This window comes from Alternaria conjuncta, assembly GCF_024043145.1.
Source record: "Alternaria conjuncta strain BMP 0040 chromosome Unknown scaffold_2, whole genome shotgun sequence".
Lineage (NCBI taxonomy): Eukaryota > Fungi > Ascomycota > Dothideomycetes > Pleosporales > Pleosporaceae > Alternaria > Alternaria conjuncta.
The window spans coordinates 560862-581951 of NW_026250091.1; the positions used below are offsets into that span (position 1 = coordinate 560862).

General features: G+C 53.1%; 8 protein-coding genes across 8 annotated transcripts; 5 read left to right on the top strand and 3 right to left on the bottom strand.

Annotated features, from left to right (window-relative positions):
- Positions 1-747: 747 nt before the first annotated feature.
- On the bottom strand, positions 748-2278 carry TPK2 (cAMP-dependent protein kinase catalytic subunit; the record flags this gene model as incomplete). The annotated part of the gene is made up of 3 exons (XM_051465567.1): positions 748-1204; positions 1252-1505; positions 1556-2278. The coding sequence occupies 3 exons, from the start codon at positions 2276-2278 to the stop codon at positions 748-750; spliced, it is 1434 nt and encodes a 477-aa protein (XP_051330124.1).
- Positions 2279-3007: 729 nt separating this feature from the next.
- Positions 3008-4287, bottom strand: J4E85_001282 (uncharacterized protein; the record flags this gene model as incomplete). Its single annotated transcript, XM_051465568.1, has 3 exons — positions 3008-3648; positions 3699-4175; positions 4230-4287. The coding sequence occupies 3 exons, from the start codon at positions 4285-4287 to the stop codon at positions 3008-3010; spliced, it is 1176 nt and encodes a 391-aa protein (XP_051330125.1).
- A 358-nt stretch (positions 4288-4645) lies between these two features.
- Positions 4646-5640, top strand: J4E85_001283 (uncharacterized protein; the record flags this gene model as incomplete). The annotated part of the gene is given in 3 exon segments (XM_051465569.1): positions 4646-5405; positions 5449-5567; positions 5584-5640. 3 exon segments carry the CDS (start codon positions 4646-4648, stop codon positions 5638-5640), a joined length of 936 nt encoding a protein of 311 aa, XP_051330126.1.
- A 3237-nt stretch (positions 5641-8877) lies between these two features.
- Positions 8878-9606, top strand: J4E85_001284 (uncharacterized protein; the record flags this gene model as incomplete). The annotated part of the gene is made up of 2 exons (XM_051465570.1): positions 8878-8947; positions 8996-9606. The coding sequence occupies 2 exons, from the start codon at positions 8878-8880 to the stop codon at positions 9604-9606; spliced, it is 681 nt and encodes a 226-aa protein (XP_051330127.1).
- A 907-nt stretch (positions 9607-10513) lies between these two features.
- J4E85_001285 (uncharacterized protein) lies at positions 10514-11305 on the top strand (the record flags this gene model as incomplete). The annotated part of the gene is made up of 5 exons (XM_051465571.1): positions 10514-10625; positions 10681-10770; positions 10826-10935; positions 10988-11143; positions 11252-11305. 5 exons carry the CDS (start codon positions 10514-10516, stop codon positions 11303-11305), a joined length of 522 nt encoding a protein of 173 aa, XP_051330128.1.
- A 1376-nt stretch (positions 11306-12681) lies between these two features.
- On the top strand, positions 12682-13423 carry J4E85_001286 (uncharacterized protein; the record flags this gene model as incomplete). Its single annotated transcript, XM_051465572.1, has 2 exons — positions 12682-12950; positions 13009-13423. 2 exons carry the CDS (start codon positions 12682-12684, stop codon positions 13421-13423), a joined length of 684 nt encoding a protein of 227 aa, XP_051330129.1.
- A 3788-nt stretch (positions 13424-17211) lies between these two features.
- On the top strand, positions 17212-18353 carry J4E85_001287 (uncharacterized protein; the record flags this gene model as incomplete). The annotated part of the gene is made up of 2 exons (XM_051465573.1): positions 17212-17350; positions 17515-18353. 2 exons carry the CDS (start codon positions 17212-17214, stop codon positions 18351-18353), a joined length of 978 nt encoding a protein of 325 aa, XP_051330130.1.
- An 82-nt stretch (positions 18354-18435) lies between these two features.
- On the bottom strand, positions 18436-19313 carry J4E85_001288 (uncharacterized protein; the record flags this gene model as incomplete). Its single annotated transcript, XM_051465574.1, has 2 exons — positions 18436-19025; positions 19088-19313. The coding sequence occupies 2 exons, from the start codon at positions 19311-19313 to the stop codon at positions 18436-18438; spliced, it is 816 nt and encodes a 271-aa protein (XP_051330131.1).
- Between the last annotated feature and the right edge of the window lie 1777 nt (positions 19314-21090).

The window sequence follows — 21090 nt, forward strand, 5'->3', positions numbered from 1 at the left end:
ATGTCTACCTCACTCATAATTGAGGTGAGGTTTGCCAGATGGATGCTTTTCAACCAGGCAATCTGCGCTCAAGTGTTGATTGCAGCAATTTTGGAGTGATAGAGGCACAGACTTTGAGCAAGATAGTCAGTGCCATGCCAGGAGAGCTGAACAAATTCACCTCGGCTTTCGCATCGTTTGATGGACATTCGATGTTGTCTGAAGCAGTAGGTATACAACTGACTCGGAATAGTTCAGGTGGGCACTGCATGGAGCGAGGCGTGGATGGCACCAATCTGAGATGCGCACAAAGGTACGGCACGAGGAATCGACAGCTAGCAAACAAGGATGATTCTCGGCTCAAGTCTTGCAATGCTCGCCGTTTCTACGTTCTGATACAGACATCATTTCTCATAGCAAGACAGAAAGTTCAGGATGGAGAGCCAGTCAAGGTTTCCGTATCATTAATTCAATCACCGCGCTCGATCGGGCGGTTACTGTTCAACAATCATGCACCGTCATTCATGCCCAACAATGTACACCGAACCATATCCAATGGCACCCAGCAATCAAGAGATAGGAGTAGTAATAGACAATGAGGATTCCACGCGCATCAACATCGCGCGAAGATAGAGCACGGAGAGGGTCAAGGTCAGAGAAGTACGGTAGGACGAATGGCGCGGACTTTCGACGGGTACTAGACCAGGATCGCCGTGCCTAGTTGGATTCTGAAGGAGAGGCATATCGTATCTCTTTTCGATTATGGGTTTAGAAGTCGGGAAATAGGTGCCCGTGGCTATTCGGACACGTCAGAATGTGGTCTACAGTATAAGGAAGACTCTGCACGCACGGGTCATCCCCTGCCTGACCGTATGCCTCCGTCTCCTCCGGATACTTATCGAATTGGCTGGCATCGCCAACGCCAGCTCGCACAGGTGGCACGTAGGGTGCATCAATGTCCTTCTTTTGTAGTCGGTCCCACGTTACTTCGGCGAACCAAGGGTGGTTCATAACGTCCTTGCTGCCGCCGTGCAAGTTGCCCAGTCGCTTGGTGAGGTCGGGTGTGATGAGCTTTTGCAGCAGGTCGTGGGCGTCAGGGTGGATGTACGGTGGGTACTTGACTCTCGACTTGAGGATGTTTTCGTAGATCTTCATGGGGGAGCCACCGTCCCAGAAGGGAGTGAAGCCGCAGAGCATTTCGAAGATGAGGATGCCAAGTGACCACCTGGCGTTGTTAGTGCGACTCGAGCCGGGGGAGACATTGCTACTTACCAGTCGACGGACTTGTTGTAGCCTTTTGACGCGACGACCTCTGGCGCCAGGTAGTCAGGCGTACCGCACAGCGTCCATGTGATGTCGGGGACCTCTTTCGCGAAGCCAAAATCGGTGATCTTGAGATGGCCATGGCGATCCAGCAGCAGGTTCTCGGGTTTCAGGTCGCGGTAGATGATGTTATGCGAGTGCAGGTAGTCGAGTGCGAGCGTAACCTCTGCGGCATAGAACTTGGCGACGGGGTTGGGGAAGCGCTGCAGGAATTAGTATCAGATACATGATGCCAGGCACGGATGCGACATACCTGAGACTTTCGCAGCAGACTAAACAGCTCGCCTCCTTCGACAAAATCCATGACCATGTAGAGGTTCTTGGAGTCCTGGAAGGTGCCCCACAGGGTGATGAGGAAGGGGTGCTTGACCTGCTGCAGCATGCGGCGCTCGTCGTTGGTGTGCTCGACCTGCTTCATCTTGACGACCTGGGCCTTCTTCAGCACCTTGACGGCATAGAAGCGCTGGTTGTGCTTGGACTGGACAAGGTGGACGCGGCCGAAGCTGCCGGTGCCGAGGGTGCGCTGGATGGTGAAGTCGGTCAGCGAGTACTTGCCCTTGGTGACGCGCGCCTGGTTGAGGGGCTGCGTCTGGAACTGGACGGCGCCGGCATGCTTAGGGGCGGCAGCGTGGGCGGGCGTGTTGCTGGGGTGTATCAGGTTCTGTATGCTGGGGACGTTGTGCGAGGGCGTCGGCGGCTGGTGTTGCTGCTGGTGGGCGTAGGCGGGGTTCATCGAGTCGGACGGCTTGGAGGGGGCGGCAGGCGCGGCCGGGGCCGTGGAGCTGGTGTTGCTCGCCGTGTTGGTCAGCGACTCGTTGGTCTTGGTCTTGTGCAGGTGGAAGGAGCCCGACTTGCGCGACGTCGTGGGCGTGATGGGCGAGTGGGCGTCCTTGACGGGCGACGTCGGCGAATCGAGGTCCTTGGAGCCGTTCGAGTCCTTGGTCCGCTTCTTCTTGAGGAAGCCCAGGGTAGGCATTGGAGGGGCGGCGCGACGAGTGCGGCGGCGCGGCCCTGCCTGTTCCTCGACGCAGCTCGGGCGATCTCAAGCACTGGGGCCAGGAATGCGCGGGGAGCTCGGGACGGGGGCGCGGCGCAGACGGCAGCAGGCGATGCGCTCAGGGGCAGTGGGTGTGCAGGTGCGCGGGCATCAGCAGAGCAGCGAGGAGTGTCGGCGGCGTGGGCGGGCGAGGCAGGCTTTGGGCTAGGTGATGGGTGGAGGTTGGGCTAGACAGTAGACGCTCGCTCGCGGGGAAGAAGCGTCGCAGCTACCACGCGCGGGCGGCATTGGCAACAACATGACGCCTGCGGCTCGTCAAAGAGCCATGTTTCACGCGCCTGCACTGGCACCGTGTTTGCGCCCGCAGTCAATGGCATGCATGCATCCAAACTAACATGTCAATGTCTTCATCCCTTCATTACATCGTGTCATGCCCGCCCGGGCTGCACGCGAAGCATCGCTGCTTGTTGCGTCATGCGTACCATGCACCGTGCCCAGGTGGTCGTCCCGGCTGCTATACCCAGCCTGCCTATACTGCGAATCGCTTCCTCGCGAACCCGTCAACGCCTAGCAATGCGCGCCAATACACATGCATGATCATACCCAACGCCGGCCCATCTACAAACACCCCAAAAGACTATTGCACAAACATGACTCGAAAGCGCTCAAATGGCACACGTTGCATCGTCAAAAGAAAACCTGGCCGTTTCACAGCTCATCAGCCACCGCATGGGTTTCATCGGCCCCACCAGACACCACGATCGGCTGGTACGTCTCCAGGTCAAGGCCGCACACTTCCATGCGCCGTTGCCGGAACCTCTCGTACAGCTTGCTCCACGCCTCTTGCGCCTGTGCGTTCTGAGGCCGCAGCTTGGCGCGTTCAGAAAAAGGAATGTCGTACTCCGGTCCTGGTATTTCGGGATCCGACAGCCTCACGAACGTCGTCGCCTGTTCGAACGCCGTCGCGTTGAAGTCGTCCACGACATTGCGCAGGTTCTGCGATTCGTAGACCACGTTGCCCATGGACAGCGACCACTCCGAGATCAATGAGTCCGGCACCGTGAATGTCTTGCGGAACATGTTGAGGTCCGACGTCGGATTCGTCGTGCGCAGTGTCCTCAGCTGGTTGTAGCTCTGTTGTGACGGGTGTATCATCAGGAGTGATGTCGACATGTCGGTTCGTTCTGGCGTGGCGGGGTACGCTGCCATGGGCTCTGACTTGGAGAAAGCCAGCAGTGAGTCCAGAGCCGATGCGTCGAGCAGCACGCCCGGACCTTGGAGGTAGAGTAGCCGCTCGTAGTCTACCAGTGAGTACAGGCTTGCTAGTGAGTAGGAAGAGGGCAGTGTGTCTGGCTCTGTTAGTCACTGCAGCGGGCAGCTTCCTGGGCTCAGCACTCACCGTCTGCGCCTTCCACAATAGGCTCCATGGGCATCAAAGTGACGCCATACCGCCTCGCCGCTGTCCGCAGCAGTCGCCGTGTAGTCGACATTTGCGGGCCGTATTTGTCGTCTTCAGACTCCACCAGCCACAGTTTGGGAAACATCAGTATCCTTTTGGCCGGGCTCTTCATCTTGTGTAGATCAGACAGCAGCATCACGGCACTGCAAAGTTCCACATGCTCTCTCACCACCTGCACATAGCCCAGGCGGCTCCAGTCCATCGTCTGCCCCGCAATATACTGCGCATATGTCTCGTCCACCTCCGGACGGCCGCCCATCGGTCTTGCCCATTTTACGTCCAATGTCGGAGGTTCTATCGGCTTGGGCGGGGGCAGAGGCTTGGGTAATCGGGGCTTTATGGCGGCTTGTAGAGAATGCACGTATCGTTGTTGTAATACCCAGCCCGAGAGGAAGAGGGCGAGTGTGAAGAGAAGAACTGCCGGCGGCTGTCAGCGAATGCGAGTGCGTGCCCGTCGTGGGCCATGCGTACCAATGGCTGCCGACAGGATGACAGAAACCTGGCTCGAAGTAAGGAGAAGTCTCCCCATAACTACAAGTAAACGCTGGATGCGAAGGGTATAAGAATGCTATGATGGTTCAAAAGTGTGCATGTAGAATAGTAAGAGCAGTTCGTGCAGGAGAGCGCATGCAGTGGGCGGGTGTGACGTGCCCCGTGGATCTAGATTCCGTAGGGCTGCATGTTGATCGCTGGTGTTGAGCAGGCAACTATCGATTGCTGGCAGCACCCCGGCTCAAATTATCGCAACCATCAACGCGAGCTTCCTCCGCAGCACCATCGAACTACCAAACCACCAAACCGCACAATACTGCACGCGCATTTCCGAAGACATCCAAGGGCCGTTGCGATCTCAAACCAGCCACGAAACGACTGTTCGGCATCCCTACATGTCAAAACCGCAGTTCGACCGCGCAGACGCCAGCGCGCTCCTCGACGACCGAGGCTATCGCGGAGCCCTCATCAGAGGGCAGAACCCGGCGCTGCTCTTCGAAAAGGGTGTCCGCGAGCGCATTACTGAGTCCTATTACTGGAAAGAGCAATGTTTCGGTCTGAACGCTGCGACCTTGTGCGACCGCGCGGCCGACCTCAAGTTCATCGGTGGCACGACTGGCATTACGGGCAAGCCTACACCATTCTTGTGTCTAGCATTCAAGATGCTGCAGCTGGTTCCGGACAAGGAGATTATCCTTGAATACCTCAACTTTCGCGACGACGAGGAAGATGGAGCACAGGACGGCGAGGCCAAGAAGGAGGAAAGCGGCCACACATCCGAGGACGAAGACACAACCAAGAAGGCGCTCGATCTAAACGCAGCAGGCAAACTCGGCGACTTCAAATACCTGCGCTGCCTCGCTGCCTTCTACATTCGCCTTGCCTGGGAGCCCGTCGAAATTTACAAAACCCTCGAACCCCTCCTCACCGATTACCGCAAGATAAAACGACGCCTCAAGGATGCCTTTACCCTCACATATGTCGATCAGTTCATCGATGATCTCCTCACAAAAGATCGCATGTGCGCGACGAGTCTGTGGAAGTTGCCGTCGCGGGCGAACTTGGAGGACTTGGATATGTTAGAGCCGAGGGAGAGTCCGTTGGGTGACGAAATCGATGAGCTGGATGAGGAACTAGACAGAAGGAGTGATGGGAGTGCGCGGAGCTACAGAAGCAGGAGCTATGACAGCAGGAGCAGGAGTCGGAGCTACGACAGTCGCAGTCGTAGTCGCAGCCGCAGCAGAAGTCGAAGTCGAAGCTACGATAGTCGTGATCGCGAGAGGAGTCGCAGCCCAGGCGAGCGGAGCCGGTCACGGAGTAGGACACATAGTAGGAGTGGGAGTCGCAGGCGCGATTAGAGTCGCAAGGACAGCGTGATGCTAGCATGTAAGGCTGCGCATCGGATTTAGCTTTATACCCATCTATGTAATGAAGCGTTCAGTTGCTATTTCCATCGTCGCATGAACACTACTCGATCCTGCGTTGCAAGTCGCACACGATGCTACCACTCCCAAGGCACGTGCAAGGTTCGGCAAGCTCTCTAATAGCATTATACTAGTTAAAGCGGCGGCCTTAAGCCTTAGTTTGTGTCACACTTTGTAGAGATTAAATTTTCTTCTATCTAATTACTAATAAAGCTACTAACTCAATTATCTTAATAAGTCAGGATTACATTTTGCCGCACCATGAGAGCGCTTCCGACCCCAGCCACAGCAAGATATACGCAACGCTCACCCACCACGTCGCTGCCACGCAGTCTCCCAACTGATACTGCACAAAGGCGCCCAAGTCAGCTGCAGGTTCCCTCCCTATAATTTGAACCCTCATGAACTTTACGACCGAGAAAAGAGGAAGGAACACAACCCCTCCAGCAAACGAGAGCACAGTCCACGATGGAGCCCTGGACGCCTTCTCATTGAACAGCCTTCGCCATGGGAAACAGGAGAAGACGAAGCTGCTTATTATCCACCCCGCACCAGCGACAGTGAATACTGCGAATGGCGCCTGGATGCACTTCAAACATTGTTCTCCAATGCTATCTTCTAGCACGCGTCGAGGCCGGACTTGAAGTGCTCGGCAAAGCTTCCTGAGGAACAGCGGATAGCAAAGTCTTGCCAGCGCCACAGGGAGGGCAACACCAGCAACATTCGCCATTGAGAGCCCATGTTCAGAGCCCGATACCACGAAAGTCATTCTGGTGAGCAGTGAAAGTGCACTCAAGTTAACTCCAACATTGACTTGCTTGCTCATCCTCAGAGCACTGGGAAGAGATAGCACGATAGAGATCCACACCCTCTGAGGGTGAGCAAGCGCTCGAGACAAGATCCATCCCACGGCAACCGATATGTATGGCCAAACAGATGTCTGTCCCTCCTGTGAGGCAGGTTCTCCGAAGGCCAGAACGAGGTATTCCAGTAATGGCAATGTGTTGTCACCTTCACCCTCTTTCTCTTTCTTGCCAAAAGTTTCCGTGAGGTTGTAGATGTATAGCAAAAGGTGTATGACCACCAGTAAATTTTGAAGGTCTTTCTTTTGTCGTGAAGTTTGTCGTCGCACGAAGAAAGGGGAGCCAACTAGGATGATTGGGATTGCTGGCCCTGGGATGCGTAATCGACCGAGTGCCACTGAAGGGTAAAGATATGGATCGTCGCTCGCCATGTTGGGGAGACTAGGAACACTGGAGCGCGAGTTTCTTCTATATTGCGCCTTTTCCAGGCAGCAGTCGGTCTTGTGTCCGCGCGACTTCCGACGGTGTCCGGGTGGAGTATTCTTAAATGCCGTTTATCCCATGTATCAACAGTACTGCCGAGCTTTTTTCTTTCTACAACGTACATAGGGAACTTGCGCCAAGGAGTTCAAATTGTTGCCGCCATTGCCGTCTTGGCCTGCCGAGGTATACCGAGCTTGACGGTCCGAGCGGCCCAACGGCTCAATAGTGCCAGCGATCCTGCGTTGCGAGTCGCACACGATGCCACTACCTAGGTACTTCCAAGGTACGTGCAAGGTTCGGTAAGCTCCGATAGCATCATACTAGGCCTGCACGTTGAAGCAACTTCGACACCACCGAGCGCAGCTGTCACCACTTGTACTCCATCATCACCATGCCTGACTCTGCACCCCAACCCTCCACCCTCCTTACTCTTCCTCGAGAATTGCGCGATTTGATATATTCGTACCTGCAAGCTGAAGGAGAATCTGACTGGTGTGAAACCAGTCTTTTCCCTACATTCTGTCTCCTGTACCGCGTCCACAACGCACCGACTCTCGCGCTACTTCATGCTCATCCTCGTCTGCGAGAAGAGTCTCTTGAAATCACTGAGAAACAAGGAGTCTTCGTCACAATCTGCGATCGGGACCGCCTACGACCCTGCCCTGTAGATACACCGCATCAATCACCACCCAGTCGCAAGCGTCGCACGCTACCTTTAGACACACTTTTCAGCCACTACATCAGGCACGTCGCGATCCTCGTCCCCAACAGCCATGAAGACCTGAATGAGTGGACGTGGAACACTACGCGGCGTTTTGTCTCTGTGCTGGCACAGAAAGCTCCATTTCTAGCAACCATCCGAATCGACTATCAATACCGCTCCCAAACCCTACTTCAACATCACAACAACACCTTTGCACGGTTTGATATGTCTCCATATATGCTCGTGCCACCCCCCTGTCTAGACACGTTGCAGCTCGTACAGCGGGTCGAAGGGTACCGTCTCGAGCAGGAACCGATTTCCGAAGATGAGCACCGGAGTCAGCATCGTCAGCGACGTCATCACAGGTGTCTAAAATATGGCTGCTACTTGTTCAGCAAGGCTGGAGTAGACTACACGTCTCATCTTTGGAAGCCTGAAGATATTGATGGACGGCTGTGGGCCGAGCCGTATGATGTGGATGATTGGAGAACGCCACTACCGGCTTGGGTGGTCAATCACAAACTGAAGGACTGGAGGGAAAAGCGTGGCCACGAGGAAGCTGTGGCTTGGTTCTGATGTCGCCTCGTGATCGAATCTCCACGACTTTGACAATCGGTTTGCAACATCTTGCATTCTGGCAGATACCGAACAATTTTAAATGCAGATAGGGTTTTGGACTCTGTCATGCGCTATCGCACGTATATCTACGCAGTTTTTCTAAAGTAGACCATCATTGCAGGTTCGAGAGGACTTCTCGCTGGCTGTCGACCATTCCAGCAACCGAACAAAATCTCCCTTTTCGCTTATTTTCCAACTTAACTCACGCTCCCTCGTCCACTCCCCATGATAAGATTTGTCCATCAGTAATCTCGCTGGTCCTCAAGTCTCCTTCCTAATATCCTCTTCAATATAATTCTCGCGCGCAAGTTCTTTCCTGACTAGACGAAAGCCTCGTAGCAACGCGCCCATCCTCTTCATTCAAGACACATAGCTTACACGAAACATCGAAGTCATCAATTATTTCATCAAATATCTGGCGTTCTTCCCATCTCGCCAGGCTCCAGGGCTCCTTCCCTTCGCATTATGCGCTAGTCGAGACCCACTTAACTCGAGCGTTTGTCAACAACATCAACAGCAATATTGACTCTCTCGCTCAGGGCACTCACCCATCAAAGACACTTTCCGCTCTGCTATTGACACTCGCGTCCACTATGATGTCGGGCGAACGCAGCCGCCGGGATGCGATGAGGATGGCCCTCATGCCTCACTCTGAGACCATAGAGGGTATGTAATCCATGCCCACCTTACAGTAGCTTTGCTAACTCTTCATAGACTTCGATAAGAATTACCGAACACGAAAATACAACATGGGAATACTGGCTAAAGCCTATGCTTGTGATGACCTCGATGAAGAGGAGCTGGCGTGTATTGCCAAGCAGGAAATCGTGGTCCAGAACATGGAGGCCCACATGAGGAAGTGCGCCGCGTACTTCCCTGACTATGCACCCTTTGCCAACCTCGGTGAAGGAACAGCGCAGCAGGTGGGAGACTTGCTTGGTCCGGCCGACGGAGGCAAGCACCAGCCCATGCAAGTCAAGGAGAAAGAGAAGCCGGTTCTGGGAGGTAACTCTCAGCCCGCACCGAAGAAGCCAGTTCTGGAAGGTAACTCCCAGATAGTGGAGGAGGAGAAGACACTCGGAGGCAACTCTGAATCTGTCAAAGAGAAAGCTATACTCGCAGGTGACTGTGAGCTGGAAGTGGAGGAGGTTGGAGGCCATTCTGCGCCGATGGGGCAGCAGAATCAAGGTGATAACCGTTCGCCCAGTGAGAAGACAAGGCGATGGATTCAAGGCATTGTAGCCCTGAGGAAACGAAAGTATCTCAGGCGGCAGCATAAGGAGCAAATGCGCATTGCCGCTCTGGCTCGAGAGCTGAACAACTGAAGGCTCCGAACTATGCCAACTATGTAAACTTGAAGTTCTGAAAGCGCAGGCTGGATACATCACGATAAAAGAGTGTCGCATATTGATGCATGTGCTATCATTGATACCTACGAAATGCCTCTCTTTGCTATTGAAACTCTTTCCTAGCCCATGTAATCTTCAGCGCCCGACAGCCCTTGATTAACTGATATCTAAAGATCTGCGAATAGCTCAGAGGATGTATTATGTAGACTCTTGATGTTTTCGGCCAAGATCCTGTTCACATTGACGTCACCTCTTCATGCGATTGTCATTCCCGTTCCGATTCCCTTGCACCGTCTCGGATGAGTGGACAGCTGTGCTTCCCTGAATCGCAATAAGTTTTGCCAACAGTTTTGGCGACACATCGGGCATGAGGAGTCAATCGCATCAACCCACCAGCATGCCCCACATTGACCTTACTGTACCCGACAGGACGGCGCATATGAAGAGCAACATCAACGACTTGGCGCTGCCCACCGGCAGTCGCGCGCTGGAACCATTGTCATCTGCGATTCGGATACATCGATGCGAGAAGTTCTCAACGGATCTTCTAGAGCGGCATGTATCTGTCTCGGTGGGACATACTCCTCCAAAACCCACTACAAATCAGTCCTATCGCAGTATATAGGCACTGAGACATTCGAATCACCATATCAAACACAGATATCTACAGCAACATGAAGTTACATTTGCTCCTTTTCCAAGCTTTCGCGGTGCAAGCTGCGATCCGCTTTGGTTGCAGCAGTGTTTCTATCCAGCGCCTGGATCCGCTAGTCGAGCCTGGCCGTGTACCCTCTTCTCATGTTAGTACTGTGATCATAGTAGTGACCATGTACTAACGTACTTGCAAAGGTACACCAGATCGTCGGTAGGCTGGACTTATGATATGGCCTCTGGTTTTCCCATTGACGTTTCCGCAGGCGGTAATGCTTTCAACGCTACGATGGAGGGTGATATCGGGGAACAGGGCAGCTGCACAACATGTGCCTACACCGAAGGTACGACATGCATTCCTCAATCCAGTCTCTTTACGGCTGCTGACATTGGATGTAGACTTTTCCAACTACTGGACCGCTGCGATGTACTTCAAACACCAAAACGGCTCATACAAACGCGTTCCAATCTATCCAAACGCTCAGCTAGGTATTCCGACGACATCGCCTACACTGGAGCACATTGAAAGGCTAAACCTTAACAGGATTCGATGGTCAAGATGCGGACCACATCAAGGGAGGTATGACGGTATACTACACCCAGAAAGACTTCGAAAGCTCAGACCTCGACAATCCCGTGAGAGCCTTTCCGCCGGTGAGTGATGCTATCTCGGCCGTCGATGAAACGAGCGATTAATTGGGTCAAGGGCTTCCGCATGACCGTTGGTAACCCGTCAACAAACACACTCAACGGCACAAAGAAGGGCCTGGCATACACGTGCTTGCAAACCATCCTCACTAGAGGTTATGAGACTCCTGACTTCCCGAAAGAGCCCTGCCCTGCCGGTATCATGGCAATCCAGGTAAGTAATGGTCCTAAGCAGACGTTATGATCACGGTACTGACGGCATGGCAGTAAGTCTCTCTATGATGTTAGCATGCTCTTGCAAATAGGTGTTACCCATTTGCAGGCAGCGCGTATCTTCCCAAGAGAAACTCGTTCCTTTTGCCACGGAACCTACTAATTGCGTCTCTCACGTGTAGCCATTTTCCCTCTTGCTGGAACGGAGTCGACCTTGACTCTCCCGACCGTCAGTAATCCCCCTGTACGAACTGTATGTGAGACAAACACTGACTTCGTACCCCAATCTTTAGATCAATCCCACATGTTCTCGACCACACGGGGTGGCTTCCGTCCGGCGGACCCGTGTCCTGCATCGCATCCCATCAAGATGCCTCAACTAGCATACGAAACGATGTGGAATACAACTGCCTTCGCCGACATGTGGCCAACCGATGGTTCGCAGCCGTTTGTGTGGAGTTATTCCGATAGCAAGGGCTACGGTACTCATGCAGACTACGTGTTTGGGTGGAAGGGGGACAGCTTGCAGCGGGTGATGAACGATAGTTGCATGTTCCATAATTGTGGAAGTCCGGGTATTCAGGGTGTGCTGAAGACTCAGACTGTGGAGGAGATGAACGCGTGCGCGGTTGACAGCTCCGTCGACGAAGAGGTGGATGGGTGGCTCGATCATCTGCCAGGGTACGAGATGGAGGTCTAGCTCGGTATCTACTGATGGAGGTCTGGTCTTTTGCATATATAGTGGCCGGGCTCAGAACGGGGATGTCGCAGGCACGGCGTGTCTGGTTCGTGTTCATAGATTGCAGCTCGTTCGCGGGTTCTTCGGCGATCAGCTAAGATAACACGCTAAACTCGATTTGAACAAGCTTGCACGCGTCGTGTCCTCCAGCTGTCTCCGCATCGCGCCTTTTCCCATCGCTCCGACACTGTATTCAAGCTGCCCGGCTTTATGATCTGCTATGTTCTGAGCCGTGACTAAGTCACAACGGTATCGAAGCGCCCGGCTAAATTTCTGTGGAAACATCCTCATCGCCTACCTAGGTACCATACCCCACATGCTCTTTTCCTTAATTAACAACGTGTCTGCTCGACGATCATCACCCACGATTGGTGATAGGTGCCAGTCATTTCGACCACCTGGGCATCGTCGTACCAACTGCTACCGGCAGATAACAAGTCCAAACCAAGGCAGATCGAAGTCTGATGCTTACGGCTGATCGAAAGCACCACCCCTGGCTCGGTAGTGAACAGCCGGCACAGCAGTATCGGACATATTGACGAAGATGCACCCCAGTCTTGGCAGAGTATGTTTCTCGCTGGGAGAGGCGGGTCAGTCCTTGACTTACGCTGCTGTCAGTGAACCCCAGGCGATCTCGCAACAATGGCTGATTAATGAGAAACAGGCGCGAAGAATCACGCGCACTTGATACCAAGACTCCCATACTAGGCCCTTACATGTAAGGTAGGTATATTATAGATACAGACCGCCGGGCCTGGTGGCCAGATACCTTGTCCTATCTACTCATCAGCTCCAGCATCATGGTCTCTTTTGCGGTCTTTGCCGCCGCCGTGCTAGGCAGTCTGCCTCTCGCTCTCACTGCACCGAGCGGTATCGCTTCACTTATCAATCATGACACAGTTGGGAAGCAGCTCGAAGCCCGTCAAGGTGGCTACTACTCCTTTTGGTCCGAAGGAGGTGGCTCGTTCCGTTGCAGCCAACAAGGCGGCGGAAAGTACACGTGCAACTGGTCAGGACAGCCTGGTGGTGGTTTCGTCGCTGGTACGGGATTTAAGCCTGGGGGTTCGAGGTAAAGGCAGCAACGGCTTCAAGGCGATTTCCAGAACTGTACTAATGAATCGTACTAGGACAGTCAAATACTCGGGTACATACGAAGCCAAGGGCCCCGGTTACCTCGCCCTCTATGGCTGGACGCGCAATCCCCTCATCGAATACTACATCATCGAGTCTTACGACGTCCTTGCCCCAGGTGAACCTTGGACGCGCAAAGGCAACTTCACTTTTGAAGAAGGCACCTACGATCTGTACACTAGCCAGCGCGTGAACAAACCGTCTATTGAGGGAACTCGTACCTTTACACAGTTCTGGTCGGTGAGAACGGAGAAAAGGGTTGGCGGTACAATCACTACGCAGAAGCATTTTGACGCGTGGAACAAGGCTGGGATGAGGTTGGGCGGTCACGACTATATGATTCTCTGTACGGAGGGATTTGCGAACGGGACGCTGCTGCCAAGTGGAAGTAGCAGCATCACTGTAACTTAGTTGGTGAGAGTTGGCTCATGACTAGCCTAAACTTGTGGAGCCGTAGAACGTGAACGCATTCTTATAGTCTCAATCGTGCGTGTGTCATCTCTCGGGATAGAGGGGAACCTGGATAATCGACTTGATTCATTTACGCTGCCTCTATCCACGCTCGCAGGCCAGAAACGACTCCAATGATCCGTAGGAATTATTATGAATATAATGTCTAGATAGCTTGCTGTATCATCAGTGAGTATGCATACTGAATCACCAACCTATGCGACCGGCTAAACTTGGTTGTGGGAGAAAGACCCTGGATTGCACTGCTCAGATCGTACGATATGCGGGGTCGTATCCAAAAGGGAACGAGTAGCAAAGTGGAGCCGGTTGCTGTCGCCAAATAGACATTTTGATCCTTCGTGCTCGGGGGTCGGCCGCAATGCGACACATCCACGTCAACCTAGGGGGAAAATGCGCACCGAGGAGCCTACCTTACCACCGACTTTTCTAGTTTGCTCGCGATATCCTGATGTAGTCTGAGGAGCAGTTCAATTTCTCCTCTTGCATGTGGTGACTCTCCGCGACCAGAGGTGTTGCCTAGCCCGTGGCCCATGCATAAAGTGGAAGGATGCGCGCCATGGAGTTACAAAGGTGCCGTTGAGGGGCGGCGCGACTAGCGAACGCACATGCCCTGGGCCACACCACCACCGATTGTGAGGGTTGAGAGAACCGCACTCGTAGTGTACATGATACCATGACTGTTTGCACGTACACAGTCACGAACATTTAAGCCTACTGGATTTGGGAGAGAGATCCCATGCCGGGACGACTACGTATATACTGATGGCTCCGAGACGGTAGGCCGGCATCGAGGTATACGACGGGGCGTATTCGCCTGTCAGCAACCGCGTCCAAGGGGTAGATAAGAACAACGAAGACTCCTTCGACGCGCCCTCTTGCAAAGCCTCTTTCGCATCCAGAACACTCCTCTCATCCGCTCGTTTCTACGCGCATCATGGCAGGCACAGTCCTAATCACCGGCGCGAACGGTTCGCTAGCTTTACCATCAGTCAAGTACCTGTTGGAAGCATACCCATCCTTCAACCTGGTTCTTACCGTCCGAGACAATTCAGAGAAAGATACAAACACGCTAAAACTTCGTCAACTTGTAGCCCAGCACCCCAACGGACAAGTGTCTATAAGAAAGCTCGATCTCTCTTCGCTAGAAAACGTTCGGGTATTCAGCAGAGCGCTCCTTGTTGAGATTGAGGGCAAGCAGCTTCCACCCATCCGGTCGATTATCTGCAATGCGATGACATGGAATTTGTCCGGCGGGCCGAAGTATTCGAAAGACGGATACGAAATGTCGATTGCGGTCAACCATCTTGCACATTTTGCTTTGTGTTGCAGGCTCATGTGTGCCATGGACCCAGTTCATGGCCGTATCGTCTTTTCGGGCAGCGGCGCACATCGACCGGAGGAAGCAAGCCTGGTCAAGGGATATCCAACTCATATCCCAAACGATTTGGAACTATTGGTTCATCCAGAACCTGACAAGGAAGGCGAAGAGTTGGGACGAGGCTTCCAAAGATATGCTGTGAGCAAGTTGGTCTCCATCATGGTGATGTACGAGCTCAATCGTCGCCTGAAAGCAGTAAGTCTCCCGTTGTCGAAGACCCTGCTTGGCTTGCAGCCTAACTGTTTCATCAGAAGAAAGATGTAGAGTCCATCCGCGCGGTTGCGGTGGATCCTCTGGATCTGATTACATCGCGGGCGTTCCACCAGCCGCACGTTCCGCGAACAATTCAGATCATGGCTACGGTCGTGACTTGGTTGTTGCCGTTGATTGGCTACTTCCAGCCTCGATTGGTGACCGTCGAGCAAGCTGCAATCGCCTTCGTAGATGTGGCAGTAGCCGACAGATTTGATGGGCAGGAGGGGTACTTCGAAGGGAAGAACAGAGTCGAGAGCTCACAGGACAGTTTAGATGTGGATATACAACAAGCCTTGTGGTCCAGGAGCGTCGAATGGTGTGGGCTGGACAGAGAGGATGTGCCGATGGGATTGTAAAGGAGAGGTTGAGTTGTCAGGGACGTCTGTGGGCGCTCTTAGTGCCAGTCGGCGCGATCGCCGGAAGCTGGGGAAGCCTCAATCGCAGCTCCACCAACCTCTCAAATCCCTCATCATGACTTAGTAACGATGCGCACCATGTGCGCGAAGCGATAAACGCTCTATAACCGATTCGCAGTTTTACCCTCCCATGACTGTACGCGTCTTCATGTCTCTAATATCGGCCCGCAGAGTCGAGCGCGTATAAGCACCACCCGAGACACCGCTACGACGCGTGGCCTCAGCCGAACCTCAGCGCCATGTCCAACGGGTACGCAGCCACTGCAACACGACGCCATACACCACGTCGATTGTGGCACAGCCGAGTGTCTAAACTGGACTTGCAGACGAACCGACCCACAAAGCCCGGCACGACACATTCACAGCCAAGCTCTCAGCTGCCGCTTGGCAAAGCTTGTTCCTTGATTTTGTGAGGGATTTATTGGCGCCACAAAGCTTAGTTGAGCTTAGCCACGCAATCAGTGCATGCACCTCGCAAGGGTTGGCATGCTCTAATGCAGATTGTTATGACAAACGTCTACGTGACACCAATCAGAAGCCATAAGACATGACCGTGAGCAAGCTGAGCCACCCCAGCCGCGGCCGTTTTCATCTGTCACACCGTCCAGACTTGCATCCTGGGTTTGCTCGAGAGATAGCGGCGTCGGTGAGGCGGTGCAGCAGGGCAGAGCGACCAGTTCCAGGCCTGACAACTGGCAGATGTTGAAACATGGACATGCATGCCTGAGGGTCAGGGCTTGATGTGTGCCACCGATGAGGTCGAATGACAAGGCGCGCAGGCCGCAATGACGGAAGCTACTATCCTGGAATTATCGAGCTGGCGAAGACTGTCACGCCTGCTGACCTGCGACCTAGTGATATAAAGAGTCGTGGACATCCGCGAAGGAGAACACTCACTTCCCACCACCTTTTCACTTCGCTGTCTACGAATTTCACCTATCGCACCAACACACAAATACAGCACGTTTGGCTCTTGGGCTCTCGATTCTCTTCACATCCAACAAGACTATTACAGTAAGTGATCCAGGCATGCTACCAGCTACACAACTAACACTCCGTCCAGTATCACCTCCACACCAATACCATCAAGATGCCTGCCAGTGTCGCCTCTTCCATCTCGACTATCATCAAGCCCTCGCCAGCCCCGAAGTGCGGCGAGTCGTGCGACTGCTGCGGTTGCGACGAGTCCTGCTGGTGCACCGTCATGTAGGGCGAGGACACCTCACAGTCGGTCACGATGCTACGATCGACTTCTTGAAGGACACCTAGGTGCTGTCAGCTAGCGAACATCATCATAGGAAAGCTTGCTACAACCCGTTGAATATAGCCACTGTTTTCTCTTGGCTTGAGCCCAATTGCTGTGCTCTCGAATCACTACCTCATCGATTCCCATCTGACCTGCAACGCTATTGCCATACATCAAAACCTCGCTACATCAAGTTCCTACCTGTTAATACCTTTGTTGACCGCGAAGTAACAACATCCCGGACATGACTCGGTTGAGCACAGGTGTACGCAAAAGTGACGTAATTCCTCCATCACAAGAGCGTACCTGGTAAACGTTGCAACAAACAAAAGAGCCTCACGGGCTCTTCCAGTCTTACAGCATACAGCTCCACGCTTTCTTGATACCAGAATTCATCTCCCACTTACTCATATCACAGAATCAAACGTTCAAAATGCCCCCGTATGTCGCCCGCGATGCTGTCCTGAGGACTTCGAAGACGCTTTCGCATCTGTTGAGACCTAATGTTCGCTTTTCTCACACACAGCGCAGGACTTTGCCTGACTTCTCGCTTGAGGGCAAGGTCGCTGTTGGTAGGTAGTCAAGAGAGTCTCTTGACAAGCTAGCTAACTTGCTATAGTTACCGGGTATGAGATCACCAACCCGCGCCATGGGCGGCTACGATCCGTGTCGCAAGATTTTCCTACGTAGAAGCATACATCATCTTCGAAAGTATTCACTTGTCAACATTTACTAGTGTGTACGCAGCAGAATGCGACACGGATCTTAGCTACCCCTGTTGTCCTCTCACGAGACATCAAACACGGTTACAATCAAGCTAATGTGCTATTCAGTGCATCTCAAGGGCTTGGTCAACAGATCCTTGCCGCCTTCGCCCTTTCCGGCGCCCATGGAGCCATTGTAGACCTTAAGCAAGAAGGCGCCGACAAATCAGCCAGTGCCCTCATTGAAGAGGCTAAGAATCAGGGCCTCTCGCCCCCGAAGGTGCATGGCTACGAATGCGACACATCGTCCGAGGAAGGCGTCAAATCTACGTGGGAGAAGATTGTCAAAGACTTTGGGACCGTGGATATCCTCGTTACGAATGCTGGTATTACTGGTGGCGCACCAGCCGAGGACTACCCATTCGAAGACTTCAAACGAATGATCGACGTCAATCTGACTGGAACCTTCCTCTTCTCTCGCACAGCGGGTAAATGGTGGATCGACAACAAGGTCGATGGCCGCATTCTGATCGTCTCATCAATGTCCGGCTCCATCGTCAACCGCCCACAGAAGCAGTCGGCGTACAACGCTTCCAAGGCTGCATCGGCCCATCTCATGAAGTCTCTGGCGTCAGAGTGGGCGCCGCACGGTATCCGCGTCAACGCACTGAGCCCGGGATACATCCAGACCGAGGCTAACGAGGGGGAAGAGATGGAGAAGCTGAGCAAAGAGTGGTTGAAGGATATTCCCATGAAGAGGATCGCCAAGCCAGAGGAGTTCCGCGGGGCGGCCGTCTGGTTGGTCAGTGATGCTAGCAGCTACGTCACGGGTAGCGAGATTATCGTGGATGGGGGATACACTATCTGGTGAGACTTGCTGAGAGTGGGACTATGTACGCACACATCCGAAAATTCTTATCATTTTGGCGACAGGCAAATCTTCCAGTCCCAAATCATCTCGGTGCAACCCACTCGGGCAAATCGCTCGTCTTGTAGCGCCCTTTGTTATGCTCAATCGGTGCTGGCGTTGCTGTCGCAGAAGAAGGCGCATCTTTCTGCACCCTGTCGCCAGAGTCATCGATGATTGCTTGGCCCTTCTCCCTTATCTTCCCTCTCTTCAGACCGAGAACGAAAGCCGCGACAATAGCCAATAGACCGACCAGACTACCAACTACCGCACCTGCAATAACACCTGGACTTGTACCGCGCGAAGCTCTATAGTTGCCTGACGGTGTATTCTCGGGGCTTGGAATTCCACTGGGTGGGCTTGACAAGTCGTTGTCCGAAGTGGTCATGCTGTTCGAGGTAGCCGTAGACTCTGCTCCTGAGTTCGATGTGGTTGTGGATGACGATGAAGAAGGCTCAACAGCTTTGGATACCGCAAACATCATGCTCCGATATCCCCACGAATAGTTGTCCCATACATCATTGTCGCGATGCTCTTTCCATCGAAACACATGATTACTGCCGTTGGCACGATCGTCGGGGACATCGACCGTCCAGTTCCATTGCCCACCTTGCCGCACATCGGTCGTATCCAGTTCTATTGCGAATATCGATTAGTTTCTAGGGGCGGCGGGATGAACAACGTCGATTACAACGTACCAAGTAGTTTTCGCACAAATGCGTCGTTGGCATAGCCTGTAATCCAGAGATCAAGGAGAGACTCGTCGCCGACAGGCCCGTCACCCCAATTCGGCCAATTGTCGTCCCATCGGATAGTTATCTCCTCGCCTTTGGACCAAAATCTCTTCCCGTTAATCCAGTTGGGGTTTGTGAACTCGGCTAAAACAGACGCCGCTAGGTACGACAGGCATAAGAACGCCTTCATCGTAGAGCTGGCGGAGAGAAGACACAGATGCAAGAACTATTTCAACAGAAAGCTTCATAACCCCCTTAATCACTAGGCGGCTGGTTGCGGTGGCTGTCAGCCTTGCCAAGGCTCCCGTGCCGTAATGATGCAGATATCGCAAGGCGCATGAACCCCTTACAGACCGTATTCAGCTCTCGCAACGCAAACTAGAGCATCACCAAATGTGGCTACGTAGGAATAATTCCTATCGTATTTGCTGCATACACGCTACCTAGGTATTCAAGCTCAGCAACTAGATGGTTTCCGAGAATATGTATACTTCTAGCTCGATAGCACTTCTATATCTGATTTGTGTTTTTGCAGGATATAAGACATATTGTAGCTATCCCTGGCAGCAAAATGATAGGTATCGTATATGTTTTCGTTGTCGTGTAGGAAGCCAGGCGGCCAGCAAGTGTTATGCTTGGGACTGCGCGCGCTACTTGAGTCAGGACAGCAGCCGGAAACGACAGCTAGTTCCTCATGCTATTGTCTTCAAGGAGAATAGAGTACGCCTTTAACACAGCCTAGAGCCTGATCTTGGTTCGAGCTACCATCTTATTACGCAAAGAGTGCTGATCATGCGACAGTCATAGGAAACCTTGGAAGTCAATGTGCCCAAGTGTATGAGGACTGGATAATATTCTAAGCATCCTTCACTACCTAGATATTTACGTCTCAGCGCAACCCGGATAATCTTCAGTATCTCAACAATACTTTTGCTTCGTCGCCCAGTCACACATGACTTTTCCGACACAGCTGCAACAAGCGCACACCTGTCATGCACCACCGTGGTCAGCGCCACAATCCCCATCGTCAGCTGCTGAATGCCTTACCTTCTTTTGTTTTACCGCGTTATCATTTCCATCAATACATGTCAAGGTCTGAGCATTCCACCGAAACTTGTTGTAGCAGGCGTTTGCGTTGATGACCGCGGCGCAGTCGTCGCTCCGTGCGACTTCGGCAGTGCACTCTGGGTATGTTTGGGCGGCGCTGAGAGCGAGAAGAGTTGCCAGGACCGCGATAAAGAGCACCATGACGGCTACAGATGATCGAACAGGTGAGAATGGTAGGTTAGGGAGTGTTTGTCGGTGTGTGGTGCCGCTTTGCTCTGCTCAACTATCTGTCATCGGACGTCACTGGCACTGAGCATCCGGACTCATGTATCCGATTGCAACTCGTGCCAGTTGCTTGGAACAATATATTCGGAAGTACCATGCAGTTTGCGGTATCTTGGATGAGAAGGATTGCTGGCTACACCCACGGTCAACTGCAGTCTCTGTAGGCATCGGACGGATCGTCCCGCGTCGTGCACGTTTTCAGCTCCTGTCCTTCAACAACTCTGGAACGCTCTCTCCAGGCGTCTGCTCATTCGAGGGGTTCAGATGAATGGCCTCCTTCATGGAAAGACGACGTTAGATCTTCCTTGGCAACTGAGCTCGCATTCGCTACGCGATATTGGCTTACATTACCCTGGCCCTCGGCTCTTCGCATCGATGCTCGTGAAAGACGGCAGTTGGTAGTATCTTGGGCGTCAAGTCATGTCATTCATACTATGAAGGTTAAACTTGCCATGGGCTGCAAACTGCTGTTTGGTAGCTGTCGATAACATCGGAACGCTGGAGATCGCAGTGACCTAACGACATGAAACTACACATCCTCATCGGTGCCTTCGGGTTGGTCGCGACTGCGAAAGCAGGCCTTTTGCGCTTTGGCTGCGCGCAATTGACAGTCCAGAGACTTGACCCGTTGGTGA